The 19,006-nt window shown below is 40.4% G+C and overlaps 1 protein-coding gene across 5 annotated transcripts in view; it reads left to right on the top strand.

Moving 5' to 3' along the window:
- Nucleotides 1-13,959, top strand: part of TTC7B (tetratricopeptide repeat domain 7B) — a 136,575-nt gene extending 122,616 nt beyond the window's left edge. For all 5 annotated transcript variants that reach the window (XM_084288206.1, XM_084288208.1, XM_084288207.1 and 2 more), the window contains one exon: nt 12,972-13,959. In XM_084288206.1, the coding sequence (XP_084144332.1) occupies nt 12,972-13,193 (222 nt within the window). In that variant the 3' untranslated portion in view covers nt 13,194-13,959. The remainder of the gene's footprint in view (nt 1-12,971) is intronic.
- Nucleotides 13,960-19,006: the final 5,047 nt, after the last annotated feature.

Raw genomic sequence — 19,006 nt, 5'->3', positions numbered from 1 at the left:
GGATGAGATTCTGACACTCTTGGAAGCAGGATTCAAATCTATTTCAGCTCCTTGTCAGCTGGCAATAGTAAACCAAAGGAAAGGACTGAGGGAGAAACAGCATTTAGTTTTTTTCTCTGCAGATTCCAACCTTGTGCACTGACTGTACAGTTCAGGAAATGGATTTTGAGCTGTGAACTGACTGCAGCATGTGATTTGACGTGCTGTGTCCGTCAGTGCAGTGATGGAAAACCATTTATAAAGAGTCCAGAGCCACATCAAACTCATTTTCCCCTCAGTCTTTAACAGGAATGTGATATTTGTCAGAGGTAAAATTAGTAGTGGAAATGTGTGGACAGTATGTATAGAAAGGTTGGAAGCACTTACTGGTGGAGGAGAATTCAGGAAGATCTTACAGAGGCAGTGACATCGCTAGTCCAGTAAGAGCTAATGAAGCCTAAACTATCAAAACATTGTAGGATAGTCGATGTACTTCCCACCTGTACTTGGGAAGAGCAGTTAAAGGGCCTCAGTTCAATCACAGGTGAGACCTGGAGACCTTCAGGCCTTGAATAACAGAAACAGGTTGCTCACAAATATAGATACAACAGCAAGACTGAACATGGGAGTGCTTGTGGAGCTGGGGGTTTTTAGCTGATATGAGCTACATCTCCACCACTCAGGAGCTGGCCAAACCCACCACAGGACATCATGTTGTGAGTTGTCAACCACGAGGTCTGTATGCCTACAGATTTACCCTTCCATTATGGCTGGTGATGTTCATAGAATAGAACATGCTCCACAGGTTCCCTCACATCCCTAAAACATGCAGTAAACATGAAAAATGCCCAGTAAAAACATCTGAGACTGGAGACAGGAGAGCAAAATGAATGACCTAGGAAGGCCTTTCAGACCTGGTATTAAATTGAAAATATTTTGTTAGCAAGTTCTAAGTAAAAAATGAACAATGATCCTCAAAAAGGTAGTTGTGAGCAAACCTGATAGGTTTATATGGACTTGAAAGATTAAAGGTGGGTCATATTAAGCTCTTTATCTGTTTGCTTTCAGATCAGTATTAGAAAAATCTGATTTGTTGAAATATGTTAACATTATTTTTAACTCTTTTTTGATTTGTTTATTTTTACTGTGTTTTTTTTTTTCCCCCAAAATAGTGCTCTTCGGATGTTTTTTAGAGGGGAACCCCAAAGGCTTTTTCCTAGTTTTCAGAAGATGATGTCTTTCAGTATATTCAACTTTTTGAGGTTTTATGAAAGGCCAGTATAAAAACAAGTATATTATTTTGTTTTTTCTTAGTGTTAAAGGCCTTTTGTTAGCCAGTGATTACAGTTTGGCTCTTCTGATCCCTGCCCGATGGTGCACAGATGGGAGGGCGTATGGTTTCATCCATACTGAAAAAATCCTTCCCTTTAAAGACAGATCTGCCGGTGGTTGTCCTGACAGGCTAACAGTGTTGTGGTGTTCCTGCAACTTTGGTGTTTTGTTTAAGATCCAGGGATGAGAAAAGAGGTGCGTGCCCTCTTGTGCCAGAAGCTTTTTGTGAAGCACCATGTGGATGCCCCTTCCCATGGCAGTGCCCTGGACATGAGGAGCAGATGGCAGCTCCCGTCTGCTTTGGGGGGGAAATGGTGTGTTCCCTGGGGGTGTTGCTGTAGCCCTCATAGTCCCTCTTACTAGACCAAAGTACAAAATGGTTCCCAGTGACTGTCAGCTTTGTGAAGAGCTCTGCTTTATTAAAATTAACCTCTTGTTCCTAGCTATGATTGTAATGTCAGCCTAGTATGTGCTGCTGTGGTGTCATAGTACTTTTGCAACAGTGACATTAGCCATAGACTTCGTTATAACATACGTATGTACAGAATGCTATGTGCAAAGCTCTCTTTGGGTAAGGGCAAAACGAAGAAAAATTTAAATAATGTGTTTTAACCTTTGCATTTCTATTTTATTTTACTAATAAAAGGGCTGGTCATCTTTTACACCACAGTTCTGACTCTGAATATTTAATACAGTACTTGCCAGAATATTTGAGAGAAATACACATGCATAAATGAAAAACAAACAAACAAACAAACAAACTTCAGAAGAGTATCACTAATTCTGATGTCCTTCCATTGTCTCAAAAGTTCAGACAAGTGCTGGTTGTAGAGTTGAGTATGTACAACAGGAATGGGCTACAAATACTAGCCTTAAAAATAGTGACAATTTAGCCAATCGTTTTCAATGTACTTGGTAGTATTCTGACAGTTCTATTAGTTATAATTTTTAACCACAGAACCTAGTACTGGATTTGCAACTGTTTGCTTTTTGATACACGAGTTATTCCCTTGACTTTAGATTGATTTTTTTTTTTAATTAGAATATTTATACAATTTTTCTAATTACTGTCTCCAGAAGCCACATACCACCTGTATGTTTACTGTGGTTTTATAGAGGACTTTTCATTAACGAAGAAAAGCAATACAGCTTCTAAAATGTCATTGCTTGATATTCTTTCTTCTTTAATGAGATCAATGGTTGACCAATGTGAAGAAATTCATGTCCGTCTGTCCATTACTGATAATTTTACATGGAGAGCAAGCTTTCAAAACTTAGTGATGTCAGAAGTAGAAAAAATCTAAGCAGTGGAAAAAGGACACTGAAGCATCCCCAGTTTTTGTGAAATATCAAGTTTTTGCTCAAATCCTTGAACATTGACTCAGTGAGCTGACTCTGAGGCTCCTCATTTCAAGTATCTTTGTCTAAGGTTTTCTTCTAGCCTGTTCTGCATGTGTCATTTTTGGAAGGTGTTTTTTTTTTTTTTTTTTGTCTTTTGGCAATTAAAAACATTTTTGTTAGTCCTGTGGCTTGAGTAACAAAACTTTCTCTATTTTTCACCCTTTCACTCAAAACTTGGGAAATTAATATTATCAGTAACAAGTAGCACCTAGAACTCTCTGTAGGTAACATGGTGATGCAGTAAGTAAGCCTAGCCTTGCTTTTGAAACCAGGCAATGTCAAAGTAGAACCACAGAGCCTACTGATAAAATGTTAGGATTTCAGTAGGGAACATACCGTAATGAGGTCATGCAGTTGTATCTATAAAATGTCTAGAGGGTGAAAAGGGTGAGCATATAAATGACATCCAAGAATACACTGAGCTAGAGAAATCACCGTGGATGGGTCCATTTCATAAACAGCCTGTCTGTAGCTGTGGTCCCTGTGGGTTGGGCTGTTGGCAGCCGTGTGCTCCTGACAGGCCCAGTGTGAATGAATGCTTTCCCTGTACTGCTTCCATGCGCTGTTGGTGACATCCTGAGGGTCCCATGCAGGTCACCGTTATCCTTAACACAGGTGGGGTTCAGAGCTGTAGAGGCTGTTTTCATTGCAGGAGTGTATGTGAAGGGTACCATGCACCTGGGAAATCCTCTTTTCTCGCGTGTGAGGAAGGTGAGGAGACGCGGGGTGGCTTTGGGTGCTGGGAGGAAGAAGAGGGGATGTGCAGTGCCTCCAGGCCTCGGCATGGAGGGAGCTGGGGAGACAACAATGTGCGTGAGCTTCGTGCTGCCTCCTCATATCACAGCTGGCAGGAAACATAAACCATTGGCACCAGAAGGCAAGCACTGCAGATTCAGAACAGGCCACAGTCTACGGACCAAGGCTGGACTCAACTTTCTCCTGGTTAGCAGTGGTGGTACAGTACTGGCCTGAGCCACAGCGATCTGGTGGCTGAAGGGAGAGACGTTGCATTTTTGCTGTGTGTGTAGATACAGCATATGTAATATGAAATTTTCAGATGGAGATAGAATCATAGAGTCATTCACCCTGGAAAAGGCCTCTAAGATCATCTGGTCCAACCTTTGACCTAGTGCTGAATCCACCACTCAACCGTGCTACCAAGTTCTCCACCCACGCATTTCTTGAAGACCTCCAGGGACGGTGACTCAACCACTGCCCTGGGCAGCCTGTTCCAGTGCTGCACAACCCTTCCAGCAAAGAAATTTCTCCTAATGTCCAACCCAAAATAAACCAAGATAAAGCATTGGCTAAGTTCTGAAGCTTCTAGCTTTTTCAGTCTCCGTTGGGTGTCTTGCTTGCTTGCAGTGCACCTGCCATTGTCAAATGAGTGCTTACGATACACTGTGGTAGGGATGCTGTATTTTTATAAGCTGATTAAGATGTTCAAATAAGTCATAAATCAAAACTACGGTAGACCATTGCAAGATTGTGTTGTTTTAACATGAAAAAATGTCCCTTGAGAGCTTCTATCTTAGTATAAGACTGATCGGCAACATAAAACCCCAAAAAAAACCTTTCCATTTTGGAACTCTGTGTTATCGGCTGTGAACAGTAACGAACAAAAAGGCAAACACGCTCCTGCTAGAAGGGGTCAGGCGTTTTCACGGGGGTTATAAATACACATATGCACCACCAACCACGCATGTTCATTATTTCACGCTGGCAATGTAAAGTTCAATGAGTAACAAAGCCAAAGTTGTTGTTTCAAAAATCTGTTGCTAAGCAGTCGGTTTTCTCCTAGCAACAAGTGTGCTGCAGCAGGGGAGGCAATTGGATACCGCAGGGGGTATGCTGGGGCTGGGCGAAGGGGAGAGAGCAGCAGCCTGGGGCTGGGAGCTTCCTGCAGCAGTGCCACGAAACACCCAGCTGTGTTTCTCCCAGTGCTGGTGATTGAGCAAGGCAAGCGAGGGCAGCAGGAAGGGACATGTAAGCAACTTGTTCCTCAGTCACTTTGGTTTAGCGAGGGATCAGCTGTATTACTACCTGTCCTCATGTTAAAAACAAGTAAATCTATACAGAGCTGCAAGAAACCTCTGTTTCATGTGTATTTGAAAAAAAAAAAAAAAAAGCTTAATTCTTCAAAATAATTTTATTTCTCATCTCATTTTAATGAGTTTTGAATTCTGCATATTGGAAACAAATGACTTGTATGTTACATAATTCTTTTGGATTGAAAAAGACAATGCATTTAATTTGGAGAAAATTATTTTTACTTGTAAGTGTTAGTAGTCAATCCAGTTGTTTTTAAGCCTTATAATATGGACACCCTTCAAAATCCCTGCATGAGAACACATCCATCTCTGTCACAGCAGATGCAGAGCTACATTTATTTCTGATGGAATGGCTCATTTCAAACTGAGGCATAGTGTCAGAGTTTTTTCTGTGCTTGCAGAAAATAGCTCCTCACAATGACCAAACAGATAACACGTATACTCCTTCCAAAGAAGGAACTGATTTCTTGTGTGAAGTCATATTTCCATTACTTGGATGTGTTTCAGTACAAATTTATCAGCTAAAAGGAAAATAGGAGAGTGTATTCTACAGATAATGTGCTATTTCAGTCTATGTAAGTGTAAAGCACATGGAATCAAAAAGATGCATGGAATCAAAAATGAAACATTTATATTTATCATGGAATCCATTTACATGTGTATTTTTATCACAGAAGAAGGGAAATATCACCTACAGAATTTTACTTATTTGTCCACATAAAAAAAACCTCTTGGTTTTCTCTCACCAATACTTCTGTTTCATTATTATAGTACAACACTGTCAAGTCGCTGGTTAAGCTTTAAATATGATAGATTTGTTTGAAAATAGCAGCCACCTTAACACATGCAAAATAGGCTGAAAAAGTAGCGTGTAACAAGGGGCAGTTTTGTGATGCTAAAATTACAGTGCATATGGATTTGGTGTGCATGCATTGCATATTAAGCTTTGCAAGTCATAGTCATAATTCTTCATTTTCAAACTTTTAAAAAACATTGCATGCTTTTATTGTGACTTTTTGCATACCACTGTGGAAAGTTGATTCTCTCTTAGACTGGGGCTTGTTATGAAAAATAGTGAATGGTGAAACTTACTGGGAATATGGTAAATTCTCTGTCTTTTGTAGATTTTTTTTTTAAATTATTATTTTCAACATCTGTATAGCTTTGTATCTGATCATACATTGGCAGCTTTTAGCTTGTTGGGCTTCTACAGGTCATCAGTGAATTGGGCAAGTGGCATGTCACTGTTCTGCTGCTAACTCTGCTCTTCTTACTAGAAGCAAAATCGGTCCACTTTGGTTTTTATATTCTCATAAGGTTTTGTTATAGCTGTTGTTTTTGCGAAGAGAAACTTTTAGCTCTGAGAGGTATTTTTAGCTAAACAAGGTCCAAATTTAGAAGCTCTTCAGAAAAGTCCTGTAATAGATGTACCTAGAAAAAAATACAGTATGAAAATCTTATCTGGTAGAACTCAAATCTCCATGTCTGAAGTCTTTTGCAGCCCAACAGGCTGCAAAATCACCAACGTGTTGGTTGTTTCTGATGGTTTTTTGTGTGTTAGGCTGGCAACATTTCTTCTCTCGATACTCTTGTTTTCATCCACTTATCATTTCTTTCTCTGCAGTTAGGAGAGTTCAGTGCCGAGAGTTCAGCATTCTCTCTGAAGAAGGCAAATGGACATATAGTCAATGTTCCTGTTGTAATTTTTCTGCTTTGAAGTAAATTTCTTGACTTTTGAGAACATCAGCCACCTATAGTCTATGTTTTTCTCAGAGACAATGAAGTTGTTCCTCTTGATCTCAAATGAGATCTCAAAGGAAGAAACCTCAAGTGGTGCTACTATTGGGATTGCCAACTGTTTATTTTCCAGGGGTAGTGGAGAAGTAGTAAGATGATTAAACCTTAAGAAAACCTCCAGCTCTCTTAAGCAGAATTTTTTGTCACATGGAGGAAATCACAGTGATCTTTATATTGTTACTTTTTTTTTTCTTTAACTTCTTTTGTGTGTTGTTATTTCAGATTGTATGTTTGGCACTTTACGATAAACCTCTGGCTTGCTGAGGCATATGATGGGTGACAATTATAGCTTTTATTTTTAAAAAGTTAGTTCTGTGGGGAAAAAAATGAATGTCACAGATTTTCATTTGCCTAAAAGCAAATTAAAAAGCAGTGACTTTATTAGACTCATCTAACTGGCTAGTTCTAATCAGAAATTAGTTATTTTAGTGGTTTTTCCATTTCTGCTCTGTTTATTTTTCTAGATGCGTGTTTTCCATCGACTGTTTGGTTAATCATGATGACAGGTTTATTTGCAGAGAGAGAAAGCCCATTTGCAGCAAGGAAGGCTCCCTTGCAGTGACTACACTACATGTTTATTTAAGCTTATTATTGGTTTGTACAATTGCTTATTGTATCACGTTGTTCAGATTATGAGTGATATTTTATTAATTAATAATGGCACACTTGCTAATTGGAGATTTTACTTGGAGACTGTGTCAAGCTGCATTTGGAAATTAGAATTCATTTGAATGTTTTTCTTTTTAAAAACATTTAGTTGATGAAAATAACTTTGCCACTTAGAAAATGCAAGAGGAAAAAGAACTATATAAAAATATAATATTTTCATGTCTGGTTTATTAAAGCATGTATTTAATTTAGTTACTGGTTTTATTGTGCTATCAGCATAGCCCAAATTTTAAAGGTATCTTGCTTATCTAGGATCCAGATTGATACGTACTGGCATACTGAAAGTTAACTAGATGGACTGAAGCTTTAGGTTCTGTTGAGGTGAATGCTAATTAAATAACTTGTCCTACGTGCATTTAAAAATTTCATTGTGCATCTTTCTGTGTCCAAAAGACTGTGAATGATCCTTTAAAAAAAGGGGCAAGACTTATGGATTTGACAAGTAGAATCCATTAATTTTGTCATCTTAGTTTTCTTTCAGAAAGAAGCTGGATTTTGCCATAATTTTGCTTTTTAATCTTTGTTTTCATTAATTGGACATTTCTCTGCACCTGCTTCTTCAGTGTAACCCAAGGAATTAAGAGGCAGTTCTTCCTAGGACAAAAGCATCAAGTAATAATGTTACACAAGCATGGCAATATTATCACTCGCTTTCTGCTAATGATTATCAGGAATGTGGGTATTCAGTTGGTGGAGAACCTGGTACTGAACAGGAGTCGTGGAGGCTCCCTGCCTTATCCTCATAGCCATCAGAGCGTGCAAGCCCTTCCTGTAGGACCCAGTCTGTGCCCTGCTGCTGCAAACAGAAGGCTGTTCCAAAAACTCCCTGCTCCAATTGCCAGGAATGCTTTTACCTTTTTTTGGTAAACTTACTCACAGCCAATTTATATACATTTATTCTTGTGCCAACATTATTCTCTAACTAAAATAGTTTTTCTCTACTGTTCTCTATACTGTTTTTACAGCAAGTAACTTCATCTCCTCTCAGTTTTAGATTTGCTAGGTTAAACAAACCAAGCCTGTTAGTCTTTTCTTGTAAATTAAGATTTTTATTGATCATCCTGGTAGGCATTTCCTGTGCCTGTTGCAGTTTGAATGATCTTTGAACAGGGACCCCACAAAGTGCCACAGGAGGTCTTGCTGTCACTGTACAGCCTTCTGCCTAATGGAAACTTCTCCTGATGCCACTTGTTTTCCTGTTTTGCACTGGCAACTTTTCACACTGTCATCCTGGGGCTGCCTGATACATCCAAGTCCTTTTCCCAAGCTACTTGCAGCCGACAGGCTTCCACCATGCTGCAGACCTGCTTTGCTGCTGCTCTGTTATTTTCCACTTGCCGTTACTGACTTCTGCTGTGTTTCTGTTACTCCGGTTCTCACGATCAGCCCGTTGTTTCCATATTGTATCCTCTTAACTTTGTTTTCTAATTGTCATCGCTCTTGTGATTCTTGTGATGTCATTTGTTAAAACATTAAACAAGATTAGTGCCAAGACAGTATCCAAAACACAGAAGATACAATCCCTGTTCTTAATATATGTGAGACGAGTATAAATGAAGATTATTCAACCCAGTGCTTTGGATGGAATGCGAAGATATTTCTGTGTATTCAGACTCAATAGCTGTTTTTATTGACTGTATTCGTGCAGGTACCTAGGAGATATTGGATAACAACAAATGACTTCTGTTTTGACAACAGTGCTAAGGGCCCTCAGTCAAGGGTTGGGCCCGATTTGGCTGAGCATTATGAAAATAATCTTTGGACAGATGTTTTTGAGAAATGAATGAAGAATAGCAGGTTTCTATGTGGGGCAATGTGTAATGAGGTATGAGGATGCTGATAGAGGGAGCAAGCACATTTGAAATCGTTGAATAAATAGAAGGAGACTTTGAGACTCCAGACTGAAGGAAGAAGGAGTCTTCAAGATCTGGAAAATAACCTGTGGCAGAGAAGCAATATTTTTTTATTATTATTATTATTATTTTATTTTTATTTTTTTAGAAAGACAGCCCCTCTGTATTCTTGCAAATCGGACTGTCCCTGTTACTCCTGGCTCTGAATTCTGACAATGCCTTGGGCACTGTAAGGGGCTGTTGGCCTTTCCTAATGCAGACAGGATCTGAAATCCACAAATTTATGAGGACAGTTGATTGCTCTTAGTGACCAGAGTAAATAACAACACGTTACAGAAACAGTCAGGAAACACTTCTTGCAATGATGGCACTCATGCACAAAGGAATCTTAAAAGTTTGCCTTTGCTTTGTCTGTGCAGCATCTGATCGGAGTTCTCTCTCTGAGTTTTTTGAGTTACAAAAGCAACCTCTGCATGTGGAACAGGCCAAAAGAGAAATATAAGATTTGGTTAGAGAATTCATAACGTGAGGACATTATGAACAGCCAGAAGCTGGAAGCCTAAACACACGTAAGGGAGGTTGCCAAAAAACAACCACCAAGAACTGCTAGGAGAAAAACAAACAAAATCATCAAACCAAGCATGGGGAAAAGTTACAAATGAAATTTGCACAAAGCTGCAAAATGAGGAAGCCCGCATGCATTAGGGGCTTTTATTACAGTGTGCTAAAAGCAAATGTCATGAATTTATCACTTTCATCCTAAAATTTAAATGTATCGCCTAGTGAAAGGGCTGCAACAGGCTGTTCTGTCTTAGCAGGATGCCAACAGTTGCATTAACATCTCTGTCAAGTATTGTAGCATTTCAAAATGTGCAGGGAACAAATAGGTTGGGGGGTATATTGGTGTAATTCTTGAGGAAGTTACAGTTTCATTATGTTTTGTGGAATGTGTGTTTTTTCTACTAATATTTCTTGTTCTTTACTAGAGTAAATAATGTAGCAGTTTTTCTAGTTGATTCAGGTTCCAGAAGCCCTGCAGTATCTCCTTAATGAAAAGTGTGTGTGCCTATTTATAGAGAGAATATCAGGCTGAGGCTTTCTCTTTGTTTTTTAAACTAACGTGCCAGGTGTGAAGGCATGAGCCGTATGTCACTCAGGTACCCCTCCGAGTTTCGGCAGAGCTGATGTATTGCTTGAGTCTGTCTCCAGTCATAGAGCAAGAGACCCAAAGTTATTCTCTAGGTAAATGCTGCCTGCACATTTACAGCCAGATAGGTAAAGGCCAGAACTGGCTAGCTTTGGGCTTGTTTTTCCAGTTAGGAAAAAAGGAAAACGATGAGTTAAGGACTACAATAATTTGTATGGATTTCTGAGAAACCTTAGAGGGTTGGTTTGTTTATTTATTTATTTATTTATTTTCTGAAGAGTTGGGTACAGAGGGCAAGCATATGCTGGCAGCTGGTATGCTAGAGGTCAGTTTTCTCGGATGGGTGATGGTGCGAGGTCACTGAGGGGTGTTGCTGCATGGTAGGCAGGCCTGCTCCTCCTCCCCGGGGTCTGTCGTTGAGTGCTTAACAGGGCAAAGTCAGGCAAGGACTGCAGACAATTAAAAATAACCTGTGCCTCAGAATTTTAATGAATCCATTTGGGAAGGCAATCTACAAGCTGGACACTGGCAATATCTAACATCTGACCATCATTCTGAGGGAGTTAATGAGTCAGGGGATATTACGCCTTCTTTCATCTATGTTACTTCTTTAAGCTCAGCCCACAGCTGTAGTGACCAAATGTCACTGTCCTTTTGATGCTCTACATGAAATGAGTTGAATTTTCTCAACATTGGTTCTTTGGAAGCAAAGCTCAGCACCCAGGTGCTGCCACCCAAGAGAGGAAGGAGTCCTCCTGTCATCCCAGCCAGCATCATTGCCAGGGAGTGGCTGGGTTTCAGGAGACTCTCCATCTAAAAGGCCGTGGCCTCAAATTTATGAGAGAACAGGATGCAACCTGATTGTCCATGCAAGAGCAGTTCCCTCCCAAATGCTAAATAGCTTGTATGCTTATTAAAGTATAACAGCAGCCAGACAAGAGGTATTTGCTCTAGTTCTATCACCCGGGTAAGCTCAGCTATGCTTTTTTCCATATAGAATAGAGCAGATTTAACATAACTTGTTTCTGTTCCCATCAACAGGCAAATCTGCAAGATTTGGTTGTTTCCTTAAGTCTTTTAAAAGAACAGCCTTTGTCCTTAGCAAGTGGGGAAAGTAAATTTACCAGACTAAAAATTTACCAGACTAAAAAATTTGCCAGATCAAAAAAATTACCAATATTCAAATAACTTGCATGTTTAATTAGCATGAAATACACACAAGATCCTCACAGAGAAAAATAATTGAAAATGAATTAGAGATTCAGGTCTTGAAAATCAGTAACTACCTCTCTCTCTCTCTATATATATATATATTTATATGCAGTCAATAATACATATATTCCACCTCCTTGCTTCATTTTTCATAGTTTTACATCTGATGCCTACCAGTCACTGTAATCGCTTTCAGGGATGGTGTTTTTCCTGCAGAAAAGTTATCTGATTTTTTTTTTAATCGGAAATACTATTCACCCACTCTGGAAATGCTGACTCATTTCGCAGCTTAAAAGATCCGCAACCAGAAAAGCCCTCTAGTACCTTTATGACAGGATATCTGTTAGGCAAATTAGCCTTTGTTGCATTTATTAATTTACTTGCCAAAACTTCATGTTTCTTTGTGTGGTTGTTCTTTGGAGCGTGGTCTGTTTTGTTGCTCTTACAATGTAGCCAGCAGGCTGGCCATGCTGAAAGTCTGCCTGCTGAGACAGAACCTCGTGGGGGATAATTCAGGGTTTGCACCATTTCAGTACTTTCTAATCATTGGTGATTAAGTTGGATTGGAGGGATAGATGTACAGAGAGAGAAAAAAAAAAAAAAAGATCCAAGGGGTAGGAGCTGAGAAGTTGCAAGGAATCTGTAAGCTTGTAATCAGGACACCTATGTGGGTAAGAAAAATTTTTGGTCCATGTGCACTTTCCAATACAGCATCACAAAGTGCATATGACTGTTAAAACTATTACAATCTCAGAGTAATGTTCTCTTACTGGTTGCTCCAAAACTTTTCCTGCACGGTAACATAGATGATTATGATGGATGGAGATTTCCACTGGTTCATTCAGGCTATATCCCAGTGGGTTTGGACATCTTCTTGGATGCATGGTGTTGAGTCGGATCCAAGCCCTTAGAGAAGGACACAAAATCTGCATCCAGAAAGTTCCTGAGAGAGTTTTCTGCCTGCTGGATGTGATGTCTCTACAATACCGGTGCAGTGTTAGTCCCGGCACGCTTCCCATTCTTCAGGCTGAATCAAATGCCGTGGCTGTTGCCCATGGAGCTGAACTTGGTTGTTACTGCCGTAGCTGGGAGCTAATGGTGCCAAGTTATGATCTCAGACGTTGCAAGACTTGCTGAGGGTGCTGAGGTATGCCTGCAGGATATGAGCACTTCAGGACACATACCTTTGAAGAACTTAGGCAACGGACCTTGCCACAAAAGCTCGGTTACTTACTGATTCTTGGTAGCTGGGTAGAGTTTTTGTTGTTCAGCTTAGTTTTTGCATTCTGGTATCTTTTTTTCTGGTCCAAAGCCACTTCTTGTTGGTGTTGAATAGCCTGCTTTAGCCCTGCTCCAGGCCGTTTATTTTGTTTTTAAAAGAAAATAAAATAAAAAGGCATATTATCTAGTCTGTAGCATTCTGAACCCATCACTACCTACACGTACTTCACTGCTGGACCATGTCATTTGAGCTTCTGGGAAGTCCCACTGTGGCCAATCTCAACCATTTTTTTCTGCTCTTTTTTGCAGGCTCTGATTCTTCACCAGCTCGGGCGCTACAGCTTGGCTGAGAAGATTCTCAGAGACGCCGTGCAAGTGAACTCCACAGCCCACGAGGTCTGGAATGGCCTGGGGGAGGTGCTGCAGGCTCAAGGCAATGATGATGCTGCGACTGAATGCTTCCTGACAGCACTGGAGCTTGAAGCTAGCAGTCCCGTCGTCCCTTTTACCATCATTCCCAGGGTTCTTTGAGAGGGTATCTTGACCAACTTATCTTGGTCTGACTCATGGGTGAGGAAACCCAGTGTTTCAGGCTGCCTGGTAACTGGTTAGTTTGAAAAACTTTAGAGCTCCAGTCTTTTGCAGGGAAGTGGCCAAAACAGTGACATGATGCATTATCTTGGTAGACTGAGAGGACAAAACGGCTAACCAGAGCCAAATCACTCATATCGCCTATGTTTTTGCCCTGGTAGTTTTGAAACTTCATTATATTGTTCATGGATGATGTGCCATATTTTGTTAGTGATACTTGAGTGTTACATAAAATTATAATGGAATCAACACCAAACGTAGAATAATATATTCAAGTTAAAATTCAGTGGCAGAGCAGACTATTTTTAACAAGGCTGTTATGAAAACTGTCCTCTTCCTGCCTCTCAACCTCTTTTGGCCCAAAGTCAAAATGTGAATTTTCTGTTTCCATCTCTATTTTAGTCCAGGCCAGAAAATCAGTTGAGTTCTTGTTTTTAGTTGTTAATAACTGTGATGTGTGGCTGTTATCTCTATTTAGAGCAAAGGCTGAGTACAAGAATATTTATATTTTACCAATGTATGCCTGTTACAGAAAATATATTAGTTATTTAAGTTTAACTTTTTTATGTGAATTCAGAGTTTATTTATCAATGGAAATATGTAAAAAGAAGCCTCAAATGGAGTATTTACCAACATTCCTTATACATGACCCACACTTGGCTAAATGGGAAGATTATGTTAATAATAAAATGATTTTTAAATGGAACTTTTTCTGTGTCCTGGTTAAGAACCTGGAGGAATAGATATCTTGTGAACATATCTTAGTGATGTGGGGCCTGTGGCTGGCTGCCTTTGATGGTGAGCAACAACAAAGTTTTAAATGCCTTGAGGACCATAAAGAAAATAGAAGCTGCTATGCTCTTTGCCAATCATATAGTTATTTGAGATTTCAGATTTCCTTAAATCCTCACTACTTTTTTACTCCTTCCACTCCAGCTCTCATTGAAGCCAGATTATTCTGCTTCGCCATAATACATGGACTTTCACGTATACCTTGTTAGTGCTTGGGAAGAGCACATTAAATATTTATGCACTATTCTCAACATCTCCCACACTTCACTTCCCTTGAAGGGAAAGTTGCCTGGTAACATATTACTGCCATATCAGTATAACAGGGCCAAACGTTTAGAAGACACACATTTGTCAGAGTTTTCCTGGGATGCATGGGTAAGAGTCATTCTTTGTGATGAATATTCAGGGTGTGACAGTTAGGGCAGTCCAGTGTCTGCTCGCTTAAATACTGGGCTTACATGGGAGCTGGAAAGAATTCCAGACTCCCAGTTAGACTGAGTGCTCATTGGTATTTGCCTGACTGGTCACAAGAAGCAGTTTTATAGTGCTTAGTGCAAGATAGGAGATGATTGAGAAAAATAACGGCACACGTTTTTCTTCATAGCTCTCCAGAAAGCTTGCTTACCTCAAGAGCATGGAGGGCCCTCACTGCAACACAGACTCTGTGCGCTCCACTGAGAATCTTTCAGTGGCAAAATATTTAAACTGGGGGGAACTCTTCACTTTTATCATTTTTTCCTCTTGCGCCTTCTAGGCTATGGTACTTTCAAATTGTATCTGCTTAATGGTGAGACCATATGTTCTCTGTAAAATGGTTACAAAACACTGTTATAGGTAATATTTTCAAATCTATTTAAAAACCAGACCAGCAACTGTGTCATCTTGCTCACTGCAGAAATATCAGTTTCCCTTCCCCTTTTAAAGTGCTTGTTTTGCATGCTTTCTTCTTCCTGTCCTTGGCATTTTTATTCTCTTTTCTATTTGCCAGCCATTTTCCCTTTTCTAATCCCAGCTCATAATATATGCCCTGACCCTGAAGTCTTTTAGCGCTTACTATGTGGTACCTGGTTTACCAAAGATATCACAAAACCTTTATTTGTTTAATTCAGTTCCCATTGAGCCTTTATGCTCTAAGTTCAGTTACTTGGATTTATCATCCATTTCACAGATCTGCTCCTTCACAACGTTTATTCACCTTTTATTATAATATCAAAGCTTTTCTAACAAGGCACTTTGCACATCGATCTGAGACCAGTGCTCTTTCTCACGGGAGCTTTGAACAAAAGTAGAGTGTAGGAGAATTCTGTGTTAGCAGAATTTATATTTCATTTTCCTCATTAAATTTACAGCCCTGGCCTCTTTTGATAAACTCCCAACCTGGAAAGGTTAGCGGTCTAATTGTGTCACATCTTCCATTTGTGGATAAGTTGTTGCTGCTGTTGTGTGTATCAGGTGAACCTGAATATCATCTGTTTTATTTTTCTTACACTGGCATCAGTTTCACTGTAAATCCACAAGCCTTCTACCTCTTGGGAACAGCCTTGTCAAAACTCAACCATCTATTTTTAAAAATGGATTATCACGGTAAGACCTTACATTTAGGAGTTCTCAGGCAGAAGTGGAAGTCCTTGCAGCATATGAATTAAACAGCAACACTTGTTTAAACATAATTTTCAACTTAAAAATAATAAAAAGAAGTTACTGGGTGTTATGTGTGTGATTTTTTTTTCACTGAGTACATTGAGTGAGAAAGCCAAGCATATTTTTATATTTAATACTCTGTCGATATACGGAAAGGTCTTTCACAGTCTGTTGTCAGACTGCTCTGGTATCTCAGTTCCAGAAGCGAAGCACGCAATGCCAGTGTGAACAACCAGTCCTGGGGAAGTACTCCCCTTCAGGCCAGCAGGTCAGCACCCTCTGCATCAGGGTTTGCTCCTGGATTTTGTGGCTGGTAAAATCTCTGCATGGATACACAGATCTATGTGTGCTCTTGCTCCCCCAGCCTGTTTCAGAAATAATAGCTGTTCAGGGAGATTATAAATCAGGGGCTGAGCCAGCTGAAAACTAAGCCAGCCCTTTCCTCCTCTGTCCCTCACGGTTTTGCTAGGCTTCCTGTAGAAGCCCAGTAAAGGCTTCAGGTAGCTCTTTGCTCTGACCTACTGCATAAGTAGTAACGCTCACAAGAGAGGGCAGGACTTCCCCCTCAGGAAGCAGCTTTTACTTGCTCCAGCTTAAAATTATCAATAAATTGCCTTGTCAAACACTCTGTATATGACTATATATAACTGTATACAACTATAATGACAAGCTGCACGAGCTTCAGATCTCCAGTCTTTCAGCAGGAATCAGCACATTCATTCAGCAGACCGCAATAGCAAGTTGCAGAGGGACTGCCCGTATTTGCAGCGTGCTCGTGCTGCTCAAACTGATTCACACTGGGGGTACCAAGCGCATGCTGGAGTGTTATAACAAACTGATGCCCGTGATAAAATGCTTGAATCTGCATTGCTTAAAATAAAAATTATTCAAGTAATTGGTTAAAGTTCATTTCTAATTTTGGTGCAGATAACCATTTTACTCCAGGAATTATTTAATTTCATGATTGATTGAGAGCCACAGGAACAAGAGAACCAATCTAAGCAGAACTAATCCAACTGTATCTTTGAAAAAATTGTCATTAATTATATGCATGTTAAACATCAAAGGCTATTTTTAAAACTGCTAAATTTTTCCTTGAAATTCTGTTTTCCTGACTGTTCTACTGTGGCATGATAGTGTAAGCCTGGGTATACTGGAGTTCCAGATTTATCTCTCTAATTCTTTGTTTGTTCAGTTGTCAATTAAAATGTCATTTTTCTTAGCCATCAAGCTGGCAATCATCCTGTCCCTCCAGCATCAAGTTAAAAACCATGTATGCTAAAATATGCTTTCAGCAAGTATACTTCTTCGCCATTTCATCTGTTTAACCTCATCGTCTCTGAGCTACATTCTCTGATCCCACTGGCAGGCTACGCTGGAATGTGTTGCACTTCTGCATTTATCTATATTATCCCCAAAAAACATCTGATAAGAATCCTACTTGTGGACAATAGAGAAGATAATGAATATTCCTATTTTGGCCTGCATCATTGTCATTGCTGATTATGTGAATCTTGATGGGAGTCCCCTAGCAAAGCCAGCAAGTGGGCTTGGAGAGGTGTGACAGTGACGATAAGCTTGAAGTGCATCCAAAAGTAACGGAACCCCAAAACTTTCACGAGGACAAGTGTGGGGGGGGGATGGGACGAGGGGTGGAGGATGTTGGTGAGTCTTAGTTTTTCACATTTCAGGGGTGCATGCTTCTGATATGCTGGTTTGTCACCAGTTTGGCCACCTAGTCTTTCTAGTTCCATTTAAATCACCTACTCCAAATCATCTAAGCTCCCCAATTCCTTTTTCAAAGAGATAAAACTGTACCTTTAATTTCTAAATCCGTTGAAAAAACATAATCACTTCAGTCCAGCTCCTTTTACCTACCCAGTCATAGAACAGCCTAGCACTGAGCACCACTGTACCGTTACTTATGCCTGAATGTTTTCAAAGCACAACTGCTGATGTGATCTTTTGCATGCAGCCTGTAAGGTATGGCAGGAACACAAACCAAAGCTCCTGAGGGTAGGAGAAAGAAGGCTTTTGGCTTTATAAGTCTGGAGGAACTGAGTGTAAAAATCTAATTATTTGGATATGAAAAGGTTGATGGAATGTGTCACGCTGACTTATTTTCTATTCTGTCTTTAAATGCAGCAGGAATCTCTTCAGGTGAGATTACCCTTTCCTTCTCCATCCAGGTATGAAGCTCTGCAGCCTGCTCCCCCAGTCCTCGCTGGACTAGTGTGGCTAGCTCACTGCTCTCCTGGCTTCCTCTCTGCCTTTAAAATCATCTCTCCAAAAAAATTGATGCTCTTAGTATGGAATTACCATTCCAAAGGTGCCTGGTCTTTCTGGCCTGATAAAGTAATCAGTAGGTGATGGGTAATGATAACATTTGTTGGTTATTACCACAGTGATGTAGCTTCAAAAATAGATGAAGTCCGTGCACTTCAGCTCCTTGCTGTTGCTGAGTCCCCTCCTCTGAGAGGAAGAGGGTTGAGGCTGGGTTCCCGCCCATCGCAGCACTACAGAAAGCAGGGTTACAGGTGCATTTAACACTTACAGCAGAGAGTTTTGAGGGGACTCGAGGTTCAGCTCTTATAAAGCTGTCTCCTCTATAAACAGGCTGACGGAAAGTTGGAGATACCAGAAAAGGAAATTCTGACCCCAATTTTCACTTCCAATGTGTATCAGCCGCATATCAAATAATGAGCCTGAGACACCCTTATTAGTGCAGGCTTTCCCAGCATCATCGCTTTCCAGACAGCACTGACTACTAATGTAGGACTGGAGGGGGCAACAGAGGCCATAAAACATGACTACCAAGTTTGCTTCCCTTTCATCAGTCTTGCAAAAAATAGTATTTTCCTGTAGTAAAACAGCAAACTTCTGACTGAACAATTTATTTCTTATGGGTCCCTTCCAGATAACTTTTTCTCCCCCTCCCCCCACCTTTTTTCCTATTTTTTTTCTCCTTCCTTTACTTTTGCAAGCAAGTGTTTAGGGGAACAGATGATAAACTCCTGGGTGCTGGAAAATAGGAACCTCGACTGTTACAGCAACTGCAGGGCAGGTCCTGTAACCAGAGCAGCCAGCCGCTACTTTCAGTGACTGACACAGGACACAGGACCTACTCGTTCTCATGCTACAATCACTTCTTTCCACACCTGTGCTTCAGGAAGCAGTCCTGCTTGCCTGTTGCTTCACCACACTTGTGGCCAGACCACAGGAAGCCACGTTTCTAGAGCAACCTCACAAGAGAGCTGGCGTGCAGACACAGGTGCTCCTGCCCCAGTGCCCCTGCCTACCTGGGGGGAAGCTGCGCAGCT

Source organism: Netta rufina, assembly GCF_964035555.1.
Source record: "Netta rufina genome assembly, chromosome: 5".
NCBI lineage: Eukaryota > Metazoa > Chordata > Aves > Anseriformes > Anatidae > Netta > Netta rufina.
This window is presented reverse-complemented; position numbering and strand designations above follow the sequence as displayed.